Source organism: Astatotilapia calliptera, chromosome 18 (assembly GCF_964374335.1).
Source record: "Astatotilapia calliptera chromosome 18, fAstCal68.1, whole genome shotgun sequence".
Taxonomy (NCBI): domain Eukaryota; kingdom Metazoa; phylum Chordata; class Actinopteri; order Cichliformes; family Cichlidae; genus Astatotilapia; species Astatotilapia calliptera.
In genome coordinates, this window is record NC_137439.1 from 2,456,011 (window position 1) to 2,469,418 (window position 13,408).

At 43.6% G+C, this 13,408-nt stretch overlaps 1 protein-coding gene across 2 annotated transcripts; it reads right to left on the reverse strand.

Annotated features, from left to right (window-relative positions):
- Nucleotides 1–6,377: 6,377 nt before the first annotated feature.
- On the reverse strand, nt 6,378–12,421 carry LOC113010290 (transcriptional regulator Myc-2-like). 2 transcript variants are annotated; one of them, XM_026149304.2, is made up of 3 exons: nt 12,266–12,421; nt 9,011–9,623; nt 6,378–7,986 (listed from the first exon to the last, which is right to left on the reverse strand). In XM_026149304.2, exons 1-3 carry the CDS (start codon nt 12,305–12,307, stop codon nt 7,490–7,492), a joined length of 1,152 nt encoding a protein of 383 aa, XP_026005089.2. In that variant the 5' UTR covers nt 12,308–12,421; the 3' UTR covers nt 6,378–7,489. The 2 variants fall into 2 exon arrangements, with proteins under 2 accessions (XP_026005089.2, XP_026005090.2); XM_026149305.2 differs by lacking the exon at nt 12,266–12,421 and adding an exon at nt 10,217–10,421.
- Between the last annotated feature and the right edge of the window lie 987 nt (nt 12,422–13,408).

Here is a 13,408-nt window from a genome sequence, read left to right on the forward strand (position 1 = left end):
AATTTGTGCATAATACGACAAGTCAACAGATTTGGACTTTTTCAGGATGAGAACAAGTTCTGCTTGAGTCATCAGAGTCACTCATAAACCAAACTAGTGGAGAACTGACACTGATGGTGGATGAAGACGTGAAATAAGAAGGTGGCTGTAAAGGCTTTTACAGTTTATACTGCAGCAAACATTTAAATGTCTAATGACGGGTAAGACAGGTATGAGGTTTAAAGGAAACCCTCTCTTTTTTCATCATCATCATCTGTAAGATGGTGTTGTTTCTTAGGTTTGGCCTCATTTGCCCTGGAGAACAGAAGATTTTACCCCTGCTTTCTCAGGTTTTGCACAGAAATGTTAATAAAGACCTGCTGGTTAATTCTGCCCTGCAGGCTGGTAAACCAGCTCTGACCGGACGTAAAGCTGCTGTGTTTTCTGTGGAAATTACACGTGAGCTCATTTGCATGTTAATGTTGTGAGCAGTTGAACAGCTTCAGGGGAAGCTGCTGTTTGCTTCACCTGGAAAAAGTGAGAAAACTCAGCTGCACGATCCTCTACAGCCTGCAACAATAAATGCTGAATAAATGAAAACTCTGCGTTTCTTTGCGTCTCTTTTTACCATCTGCTCCAAAAACAAAGCCTCATACTCGGCAGTGCTTCAGCGCAAATGACAACGAATCCTAAAATCTACATTTAAATCTTGTAGCAAACAATACATTTCAAAGTTAACAGGAAAAAAAAGGGAAAACATAAATAAAGATGTTTAAAACAGAACTTTAACTCTTATATCAGTGCAAAGCTCTAAGCAAGCATCTGTAAACATCTGTGTCTGTGTGTTTTTAAGTAATCAAACTCAAAAATGAATTCCTTACATTTTCCTTACATCACATGCAAGCATCCCTATTTAATCCTTCTTTGAGTGTTTGTGTTTGAATCCAAAGCAGCAGCAGCAGCTTAGCGTTTCAAAGACGCGTCCACACGGTGGAACCTCTGACAAATAATGACTGACGCTGGATGATTGTAACAGGTGTGTCATAGTTTTATTCTCTTTCAATGACAGTTAAACTGTCTCTTTGTGCACACTTCGAGTTACTGTATCCAGCAAACACCTGTCTAAGATTTTTCTACAGTTTTCAGTTATTAAATGTACAAAAACCCTGAACGTGTAGAAACTCCTGCCTGTTATGAGTTATGAGCTTTGGACTCCAGAAAATCAGGATAAAATGCAAAGGATGGAACTTAAACCAATTATTAAAAATGGAAATTTCTGGTAAGTCTATGCAAATCTCTCCAAGGGGAGTCCCAGGAAACTGTTTTCTGCTTTTATTTGAATATCTCAAATTATGCAGTTCAACTGCAGTTTCTGCAGCAGGAAGTGGGAACAGCACCGGCAGTCACTGAACCTGCATCCATGCAGGAAGGTTCACTGAGCTCACGTGTTTGTCTTTGGTACAGTGCAGCACTTTAACACAACAACAGAGTTACACACAAATATGTTTTTAAGGGGCTTTTTGTATCAACATGTAATCACCACAAACTAGATCCCACTCTGCTGACAACATGGCCAAAGTAACAGCAACATGTACCACACCCCCGATGGTTTGTGAATTCTCTTTGATCTGCTGTTTGTCACCCTGAGAGCTCAGATCATGTGACTGCGAGCTTCCTGTCAGAGAGCGCGAACAAACACCAGTCTGGCAGATTTGCCACCTGATCCGTGCCTTCTGCCTGCCTGATGAGATTCACAGCTTCCAGCTTTGTCCCGACTGTAACTCAGCAGAAATTAAAACATCATTTGGTGTCAAACAGTCTGGATGAAGCTGCTCAGCAGGAGTATTTCAACACTGTGTGTTTTCAGAGGAAAAGATACGCCAAAGGAGTCTCTCTGCTTTTCAGGGAGACCTCCAACTGTGTTTATCGCAAGGAAAGTGCAGCTCCTGATTTATGAGCAGCAGGTGGGAGTCCTGCCATCGCCTCAGTGGTCACAGGAATTTGTCTCAGTCTTTTATGGAGCTTTTATAGTGTTTATTCGTTCCCAAATTCCCCTCAAGAGGAAAATGAAAGCACCTGGATGCCCTGTACAAACAAGAATATGCAGAAATTCCCTTGAGTACACGTCCCCACTTCCTCTTGGCATTTTGCCTGTGTGGGTACCTCGGAGCCTCTAATGTCTTTAGGTGGACACATGATATTCCCTGTATGTGCTTTTCAAATGGCTCGTTTGACAGCAGAGGGTCTATTGTCACCTCCTGAAAGATCCTTAAAAGACATAAATGGAAACATGACAATCCCAACAAGTCTGCATGGGGACATCTGATTACCCACTGCACGCTTGACTACCACAGACCTAAGAGCCCACTATATGTTTTTATGAGGAGATTTAGGAGTCCATGAAACACCTCATGATTTATTCAAGGACACACTGGACTCATTTATGGTTGCTGTGGGAGGCATTTAAAAGCCCAGTGGACACCCGAGAGCCCATTCTTTATCTTCATGTGGATTTTCTTCCTGGCACCTTACAGTCAGTCACTCAGAGGCTGTGGGTCCACAGGCTTCTCTGTTTGGAACCTCAGAGCAACACTCAGCTGTCCACGGTGGTTTGGACACCTGGAGGTTCACAAAGAGTCTCATATGTCTCTCTGTGTGGACGAACAAGAATCGTCTTAGTGTCGCTGAGACGTCTTCAAAGTCCTTTCCATCTCTCAAAGCTCCTTGTCCCTTAGCGGCTGCTTGTTTGTGCCTTCTTCTAAAATATTCTTAATGCAGATTTCAAATTCAAACTGAGAATTAATCAGAAACATGAGCGCTGAGGTAATAGAAACGTGGAAAAAGTGGGAAACAAAGCTCTGGAGCAGCAGAAACCGGAAACTCGTCACCCCTCAGTCACTGCTGACCGTCCTGGACGATCTGCAGGTTTTCAGCATGACTCAGCAGTCTGGACTGTTCCCGTGAATCAGCCTGAGTCACTGCGACTCAGAAATTAGTTTTTTATTCATGGAAAGAATGAGAGAGGATCCTGTCCTGATGCTGTTATCAAAGTGGTTCTTTTCTTTTGTTTCTTGCATGCCTGAACTCTAGACGCAACAAGGAAAGTTCACGGCCGGCGCCCAGACTCTTTATCAGTGATTAAATATCAGAAACAGATGAGTGAAATAAAAGTCAGAAGAATATCAAAAGATACCTTTATTTTCCCTGCAAAAGTCATATTCAGAACGTCTTTTCAGAGAACCCATGTTTGCGAGGGGGCGGCAGTGAGTTCAGGAGTCTGATGGCTTGGGGGAAAAAGCTAAACCGCAGTCTGGAGGATCTGGCCCCGATGCTGCGGTAGGGTCTGCCAGAGGGAACAGAGTCCATGTGAGGGGTGTGAGGGGTCAAGCATGACGCCGGAGGCCTTACTGATGCAGCAGTTGTGGAAGATGTCCTGCAGCAGAGGGAGAGATGTTCCAGTGATCTTGGCAGCTGCTTTAACAATTCGTTGTAGTTTGCTGAGATCACCAACATTGCAGTTTCTGAACCACACGGAGATGCAGCTGGTCAGAACGCTCTCCATGGTGCTCCTGTAGAACATGGTGAGGATGGGAGGAGGGTTGGCTGCTTCAGGTGTCCCAGGAAGTGGAGGTGCTGCTGGGCCTTTTTGGTGATGCAGGCGGTGTTGGTGGTCCAGGTGAGGTTGTCTGAGATGTGAACTCCCACGTCGTTGCTGCTGATGAGTCCAACCATATGAAGGCTGAATTTGACTCATGTGCCTTTATTGAGTGGCATGAAGACCACCACTGGATTCAGGTGAGGATAGAGCCGACGAGTTGAATTTGTTTTTCAGTGAATGCTCACACACCCACAACCTCACCTGTCAGCCTGAGCCACACCACTGTCGCTCCCTCCCTCTCCATATAGCACTGTTGCCACATCAGGATCTGCTTCAGTTTGATTACCAGCGCCGTCTGGGAAGTGAGGACGTCATCATCTCTCTGCTCAATCGTGTCTACACCCACCTGGACCAGCGAGCACTGTGAGGGTCATGGTTTTTACTTTTCCAGTGCTTTCAACCGCATCAGGCCGACCCTCCTGGGTGATAAGCTAACAGCGATGCAGGTGGATGCTTCTCTGGGGTCCTAGATCGTTGATTACCTGACAGGAAGACCACAATACATGCGTCTTCAATGTTATGTGTCTGACAAGGTGATCAGCAACACAGGGGCACCACAGGGGACTGTCCTCTCCCCCTTCCTCTTCACCCTCTACACCACAGACTTCAGCCACTGCACAGAGACCTGCCATCTTCAGAAGTTTTCTGATGACTCTGCGGTGGTTGGATGCATCAGCAGGGATGATGAGACAGAGTACCGGGCTGTGGTCGACTCCTTTGTCACGTGGTGTGAGCAGAATCATCTGCAGCTCAACGTGGCAAAGACCAAGGAACTGATCGTGGACTTCAGGAAGACCAGGAAACACTTGACCCGTTTCAATCCAGGGGGTCAGTGTGGACGTTGTGGATTAATATAAATACCTTGGAGTACACATTGACAATAAACTGGACTGGGCTAAAAACACCACAGCACTTTACAGGAAGGGCCAGAGTCGTCTCTATTTTCTGAGGCAGCTGAGGTCCTTCAACATCTGCCGGACAATGCTGAGGATTTTCTATGAGTCTGTGGTGGCCAGTGCGATCCTCTATGCTGTTGCATGCTGGGGGAGCAGGCTGAGGGTCGCAGATGCCAACAGACTTAATAAACTGATCCGTAAGGCCAGCAATGTTGTGGGGATGGAGCTGGACTCCCTCAAGGTGGTGTCATAAAGACAATGTTGGATAACACCTCCCACCCACTCCATGACACGCTGGCTCGTTCAGCGAGAAACTCAGGTGACCAAATATCACCACGACACAGGAAACCATTCCTGCCCGACGCCATCTCCCTCTAACACAGCGCAAACACTGCAGTAGTTACACCCTTTTGCACACACTCTTTCTACTCTGCGATTATCCTGTCAGCTTTCTTGATATTTATTTATAATCACCTGTTAATCCTAATTTTATTTTATTGTTGAGCGATTTGTGTATATTGTGCTATTACTTAAATGTCTTAAATGTCTGTGTTTCTGTTATTTATACTGAGCAACTGTAACCCACATCATTTCCTCAGGGATTAAATATGCTGATTCTGATTATTGATTAAAAAAATATTTGCTTTATTGGTCTCATTCATTTTGAGCGTATATTTCAAAAACACACTTTATCCTGTTCTGCCTCAGAAACCTCAGATTTTAGGCTGTTGTTTTACTTACATCACTCATTTATATCACATTCAACAGTAAAAATAAATGACTGTGACACCAGCCTGTTTCAGTGAAGCTTGTTTGTCGCCTCCAGCTTGTTTCATTGTAACAACTTCAATCCTTTAAAACCAGATCTGACGAGCGAGCCGAACGCAAACCCTGCCTGACTGATCTGAGCATAAGTCACAAACTGAATTTCATATCGTGTTGCGTTCCCTACAGTTCCCTGTAAATTCTCTGTGGAGTGAAGAACGAACACTTCCAGGTGGGAACATTCGTGACTCAGCATATGGACACATTTACCACCTCTGTGTTCAATCAATAGTTTTTTTGCTGAGTCCAGGCTGTATGACACATGATCAGGATATATTTGATTACGTAAGTGTACAGCCTGCTGCTTTCTGAGATCAGCTGTATGTTTGACAGCTTTGTGTGAACGTGATTGGCCTGAACTTACACTGAATTATGTGACTAACTCGGGTGTGTTTGATTGTTACGTTCTGTGGTCCTGAGTTAAATTAACTTTGACAGCTATTCAGTCAAAAGATTATTTAACTACTAGAGTAGGGAGTTATGTGTATATAGATACTGTTCAGTCAAAGCCATGCCGGTTGACCTTTGACCCTCTTAAAGTGATGCGGCTGGTAAATGCAGAGCAGCTGATTTGGTTTGAACTTTCACCCCGTGTTCAGTGTGGAAATCGCGCAGCACCACGACAGCCTCAGCGCGCTGCTCCGCTGGGCCGGATGTTCTCCGATGACGCAGCCGAAATGTTGAGTAATGACTGAAAAGAAACAGCTCAGGCCAGAATACAGAGGAAATGCCATGAAAATGACCCACAGGAATATGCGCTGGATCATTTTCAAGAGGCTGAATTTGTCTCTAAGGAACCAACTTGGCGATTCCACCCTCAGATGTTACAAGAAGCTGAAAACACTTCCACTGAAACTTGGAAGTTTATCAGTGACTGTGGGGTAACGTCACTGTGGGTTTAAGCTGATCCTTCTAGGGGGATCCAGCGGCTGCCTGAGGCATGTTTCACACCACCACATGAATTCTGGGACTTACAAACAAACAGGGAGGTTTGCAGAAACAAAGCAGACACTTTGAGATCAAGAGAAGCTCCAACATGTGAAGGGCTTTTATTCTGAAGGGATGAAAACACCTCTGATGTACTTTTAGTGCAAAAAAAAAAGCTTTTGAACAAAAACAATATATATATATAAAAATGAACTCTGAAATTAAAAATACACAATCACAAATACAAAAGCTTTAGGGAGTGAACGGATTAAATAGTGAATTAAATTATTGTTCATCATCAGCTGTAAATTAAAGTTATGACACATATTTATTCACATTGTCGCCTCAAACTGGAATGTTTGAAAAACTACTTTAAATTAAAATAGTCAATAAAAACAAAAATAAATAAAAAACAGAAAACCTGATTACAGACGAGCAGCGAGCCCCACGGGCAGCGTGCTGCATTCAGGTGACGTCGGTCATTATTTTAGCTTTGTACTAACGTACTGCATAGGCATATGGTACGCTAGCTGCACAGTGGCTCAGAGGAAAGCACTCCAGGGAGTAATCAACGCTGCCCAAAGGACAATCGGCTGCCCTCTCCTCAAACTGAAAGACCTACACAGTTCCCGCTGCCTCAAAAGAGCCCATAACATCATAAAGGACACCTCACACCCTGGTCACTCCATGTTCGAACTGCTGCCTTCAGGTAAACGGTATAGAACAACATACACAAGGACTAACAGACTCAAACACAGTTTCTACCCAATTGCAATATCATGTCTTAATGCTACTAAAAGTAGATGACTTTCATTGCCCCTGTTGTCATTTGTGCCCTTGATGTTGGAATGCTTTCAGACATGTTTTGTTGGATGCGCTAACAAATTGATTGAGTGATTGATTGTTTGAGTGATATATCAACTAGGTCGTATGTTGAGTGTCTGTATGGGGCCTTAGGCCTGGATTGCTTGGGTGTATCTACGGTATGAGAATACTGTATTTTATATGTATTTCTATCTTTTATATCCTATCATTATAGTTTTTAAGTATTTAATTATAGTTTTTAAGTATTTATCTTTTGTGATGTTGCACTGACCAGAGACATCTTTCAATTTCATTGTACCTGTGACAATGACAATAAAGAATATTCATTCATTCATCATTTAAAACCTGAAGTGAAGAAACTAGAATGACTGAGCAGATGTTAATGTGAAGTCCTGAGCTGCTGCAGCCTCTGCTTCAGCTCTCTGCTCCTCTTCCTCAGTTCATCTTTCTTTGCCAACAGCTTCCTCTCCTGCTCTCTGACCTCCATGATGAACTCCGCCGCCTTCTTCAGGATCACCACCTTCGCAGCTTTTTCATTGTTGGCCACCGCTGGGACCTCGTCCCTCAGAACCATGAAGCTCATCTTCAGCTCGTTTCTCCGCTGCCTCTCCAGCACGTTGTGAGTCCTGCGCTTGTCGTTGTCCTCGCCCTCCGATTTCGGGCTCCAGCACCGGCGCCCGCCGCTCTGCCTCGGTGCCGCGCTGCTGCTCTCCGCCTTCACACGTTTCTCAGGGGGTTGCTGGGCAGCGTAGTTGTGTTGGTGGATGTTGACATGAGAGCGTTTCAGGACCAGAGGGGAGGTGTGGGACCGTCGAGATGACTTTCTCCTGTCCACTGTCACCACATCGATCTCTTCCTCTTCCTCATCTTCCTCTTCTGAGAAAAAACAAGGAAAAACATTCTGGTGTAAATAAAAGTGATCGCGGTCTGAGCCAAAACCACCGTCCTGCTGATGGACGAGTGACTGAACAGGGACAGAAAACGAGTGAAAGCAGCAGAGCGAGACAGAAAACGTGCCCTCCTTGAACTCCTCGCTTCCATATTTTCCATAGTTTTCAGACATTTACCGGCCAATGAAAACATTTCTCAGATGTCTGCTGACACTGACAGTACTGGTGGATATTTTAATCCACAGCTTAATTCAGACCAAGGTTACGTTTTAGTGTACTACTATCCACAGTAACTATAGCGTCAAAATAATGGTGACGTATGAGGAACAGAAAGAGCCCTGTGGTGAAGCTTTCTGAACAGCTGGTCTGATCTGGGATGACAGGCACGGCTTCACTGAGAGCCCCCACATCATTTGACTGTCCTCTGCACTTCCTGTGATGTAAAAGTACTGACCGCAAGAAGAAAACCAGCTACTGATTTTAAGGAGTTCACTTATGTCAGCTGATTGGACCCCAACGCACCTGAGCCTGTTGAGCCCCGCCTTGTTTAGGCTCCCTGACTCAGAGATCTGACCTGTGTGTGTGTGTGCGCGCGCAGGATGTCACAATGTTTGCAGCATCTAATATTTGTAAGTCTAATAAATTAAAAATAATTTCACTACTTTAGGAAAAGTCTGTCGTTTCTACTTCTGTTATGAAAATCCTCACACAGCCTGCAGGATATTTGCCTGCTTGGTGATAGGCTGTTCCCAGACGCTGTAATTAAAGGATGGCCACACCACAGTAGTGTTGGATATCAATAGATGCAGTATTTTGAGATGCTCTGAAAATCACTGGGTTACTACATTTCCCAAAATGCAAGTGGATCCTACCTGATGCTTCTTTGTTTCTAACCACTGGTCTCAGAGGGTAAATGAGAAGTGAAGGAAAGGTCGGAGAAAAGCAGAATTCAGAGTTCAGTGACTCTGATACTCAGGATTAAAGAGCTGGCTTTTCAAAATAAAACTCACCTGATTCGCTGTCACTGCTGCTGGGTGGTGGCGAGTCCAGTCTCAGCTCAGACCCCACCTCCATCGCCACACCATCATCCATCTGCTTCTCACCCAGGAACACCACAGAGGGGTCAATGCAGTCTGTCACCGAGGTGTGGAAGTCCTGCAGGTACCCAGCGCTCACCTGAGACCCGCCCACCTGCTCGTCAGCTGTTCTGTCTGTGATGGTCTTAGTGTTGCAGGAGTCCCGGCGGGCCCGCAGCGAGGCCAGCCTCTCTGACACCACCTTCTCCAGCTCTGTGGCGGCGGCGAAGCTGCTGCTCCACATGCAATCCTGGATGATGAAGGACTGCAGAAATGCTGCAGAGGCGCTGTGGTCATCGTCCAAGAGGTCAGACACCGCCTCCAAGTGGTCGGCGGCAGACAGGGAGGGTCTCCGGCTGGGGGACAAGGGAGGTGTAGGCAGCAGCTCGAACTTCTTCCAGATGTCTTCGCTGGGAGCCGGCAGGAGCTGGCTGCGTGGAGGAGGGTAGAAGTCTTCCTCTTCACCATTCAGGAAGAAGTAGGGCTGGACCACGTCGTAGTCATAATCGTAGTTTGTGCTGTTCAACACCGGCGGCATGACGGCGGCCTGAGAAACACAACAGGAGGTCAGCCTGAGCCAAGCACATGACCACAACATCAAAAACCATCTGATATTACAACAGTGCAGGAGAATCAGTTAAGCATGCCAGACTCCATTCAAAAAACAGCTAGTTTAGCTTTCTTTGGATTAAAGTCCGAGTTTACATAATAGAAAGCAAAGATCCTTCATCAGTAAACAGCACTACACACATCTGCACTCTCACTCAAATGTATTAAAACTCGGGATTTAACATGCGTAACAGCTTTAAAAGTAGTAATTTTATCAAAAAATAAGAACAGAATATGCGGTTAAAAGACATAAGTAAAGGTTGCAGAGCAGAGTTAAACACAGAGCTTCAGTATGAGTAAAGTCTCCAGACAGGCGAGAACTTCTGCAGATATGCGAAACTCAGCTGTCAAAATGCGCGACGCTAGTTTAATAACATTGAATCATTTATTCAGTCACGCATCAAAGGAAAAACGGTCAAAATGCGAAGAACGAACATCAGCGATAAATTCGGCACACATTTTAAACTGACTAAGCGAAAAGTTAAACGACAGCAAAGAAAAGCATCCAGAAAGCTTCAGACATAAACTTACCGTTTTTCTCCAACAGTTAAGGTGAAAACGTGAAAAAGGTCCAAATGTTCAAGCGAGTAACGAGTAAACTTATAGCGGGCTTTGTCCAGCAGAGCCTGTCAGTCTTAAATAATCCTCAGTTTCTCGAGAACAGACGTTATAACGGTCCCTCAGTGTCGCCCAGCTGCTCTGCCGTCTCAGCGTGAAACTCAGCCATCAGCTGCTTCACACACATTAAATACTCCGGCTTTTATATCTTCATCCGCCGGCACTACAATCTTCCCGCCAAATGCGAACTACGTAGTAAACAAACGGGACCTATCGATGTGCTGCTGACCCTTTAGAAAATAACCTTTAGTGCATTTCTGCCATAAAAGCTTGATTGTAGTATTAGTTTTACTTTAAATTCAGCAAGAAGATGTGCAAAATATGGGAACTATTTTACTCAGCGGACGTGTACTTTTTGTGAATGGTAAGAGGGTGGTCGTGACTGTAAGTGATGTAAAGGAACAAAGTTCCGGGAAACCCGCTCTTATCCCGTGATGAAGTCATGAAAACAAACAAGCAAAACAATGTTTATCGAAAGAAAACCTGGATTGAATAAACAAACAAACAACAGAACGAAGAAAACGATCACGAGCTCCGAATGCAAAAGCAAAACACGACATGTAATAGAAAGATTTAAAACTAGATTAAAAGACTAAAAAAAAAAAGTAATCTGCTAATAAAAAATGTATTAAATGAATCAAGTTTGATAAAATAAAAACAATTACAATATCATTAAAGAATAAAATAAAATTTTAAAGGAAAACTAACCTAAGAGAAGGAATTTTAAACAAAAACAAAACATATTTAAACAACTATTTTGAAAAATTATAAACAAAGCCACTAAAATGAGAAACAAAAATTTAGCACAGCAAATATACTGTTATTATATTTATTTATTTTACTTTGATGTGATTTTTTATTTTCTCTGTTTTGATGTCATCTAAATTAATTCTGGGAAAGACAACATCAAAATAACATCTATGAAACTGAAATATAAAGAACAGATTATGGGCTCCATGGTCAAGACCTATGAAGAAACTATTTATTTATTTCTTTTTAAATTCACAAAATGAAAGAATGTGCTTCAACCATCTCCAGGTCTCATTTCCCAGGTGTACATCCTTTATTTCTCTCCTCATATCTTAGACCCTCCCATCAAAAATGAGGTGAAAGAAGCAGAAACACAGAAACTGAGGCAACAGGCGCGCCAGATGTTTAGCTGTTAAAGATGTCACGAGGAACAGCTGCATCGGCTGTTTATTGCTTCATTACAGCCTGTTGCTGTATTTGATGTCCTCAGAGGTACATTTAAACCAGCTTTTTGAAGCAGACTTCAGTGGACGTGTCAGGGAAGGGGACACAGGTGATGAGCAGGTGAAAAGGTTGTTGGTGAACCTGTACTTCAAGAGGAGGGAGGAACACTGGATGATGGCCAAGAGTGTTAGATTTAACGAGAATGCAGCTAGGGGGCATCAGATGGAAGTCTGTGGGAGGAAGTGAGTGAATGCAGAGCCAAGAATGCCGCACACAGTTTGGGAGGAGCTGAGACAGGCTCTGGGTGGTAGGAAGGACTTAGCAGATGACTGGAAGTGCTGAGGAAACGGCCAAGAAAGTGTTTGGTGTATCGGGAAATACAAGGAGACTTGGTGGTGGAATGAGGCAGTGCAGGAAGGTATTTGGGTCAGCAAAAAAAGTGGGATATTCAGGAAGCTGAAGAAAGTGGAAGTACTGGGAGCTTAAGTGTACGACAAAGAGGTGACAAAGCAAAAAGCCCAGTAAGCTGTATTTCAGGCTGATACCAAAGGAGGAGAAAATGACTTGTAATGATCGACTAAGCAGGAAAGGACAGAAGTGATTAAGGATGGAGATGATAATGTGCTAACAAGTGAAAGGAGTGTGAAGATGGAAGGAGTACTCTGGGGATGTGATGAATGTAGAAATGAGAGGATGACAGTTAGAAAATCAGGAAGCGCAGAGGATCGAGTGAGAGGTGGGGAAAAGCCACTGGCCCAGAAGACCTACCTGTGAAGGTGTTTTGGAGGGTGGTGAGCTTTTTAACAGCATCTTAGAGAAGACCCAGAATAAAAACCGCAAACCTGTTTACTAAATCCATGACACACAAAGACCACAGAAGAGGCTCACAGACACGCCAAGAAACAAAGTGGAGGCAGCACCATAAATAAGCACGGGTCTAATTAAGGGAAGTGGACACAGCTGAGGAAAACACACAGGTGCAGATACTCTGGGATACGCTGAGGACTTCAAAGTGCTACAGAAACACTCACTGTGCACCGGATATCACTATAAAATACACAACCCACCGCATGCAACACTATTTCATGATTTGAGCCAACCTTTGTTTAACAGCAGCTCCTCCTGCCTTTTACTCTGCTGCCCCCTGCTGGTCAAAACCTCACACTGCCTCAAACTGCAGGATTCTTGTTTATCTTTGCATTTTCCACGTCTAGTTTTTTGTTAGATTTAATTTATTATTCTTTATAATTCTGCCTGCTTTTTACAATACCGTCAATATAACATGAATAACATTTACCTTTAATAAAATATCATCTATATAAATGTTGCTGCTAAAGATAAAACCTTAAGGTTGCTGCCCTCTTGTGGCTGTAACAACACACTGCATTACCAACCATAACCATAAATTCTTATTGTTGTCTGTGGATGGAGGGATGGAGGTAAGTGGATAGAGTATGTGCCATTTTAATCAGAATCAGAATCAGAATACTTTATTGATCCCTGGGGGAAATTATTTTTTGTTACAGTGCTCCATTTTAAACCAACATTAAGACAAGACATTTAATAGAAGTTATATTAATTTTTCCTAAATTTAATTTCATAACATAACAAAGCAGAAGATTTAGCTGAAATATTCAAACTACACATTTATTTAAACCAAACAAGTGTTTAAGATTTGTGTTCCCAGTGTTTGTAATCAGATGTAATCTGGGCTTTCTGACGTACATAACTGACTTCCAGCAAGGCTGCATGAATATGGCATTAGACAAAACACAACATGAACCCAGGAAAGACTCCAGCTGGAGGAACAGGCCAGTTAATGTCAGAGTTGTCCACATATAACCAAGGACAGCTTCAAAAACATCCGACTAACTGGAATTTCTAACTTAAAGACCTGAATAGAAGAGCCGA

Bases quoted from the DNA above. Each gene is read 5' to 3' on its own strand.
- LOC113010290 (XM_026149304.2), bottom strand. From the start codon at position 12,307: ATGCTGTTAAAAAGCTCACCACCCTCCAAAACACCTTCACAG. The intron at 9,624-12,265 runs GTAGGTCTTCTG...TGTGTTTCTCAG, and splicing joins CCTCCAAAACACCTTCACAG to GCCGCCGTCATGCCGCCGGT. The intron at 7,987-9,010 runs GTGAGTTTTATT...GTTTTTTCTCAG, and splicing joins CAGCAGTGACAGCGAATCAG to AAGAGGAAGATGAGGAAGAG.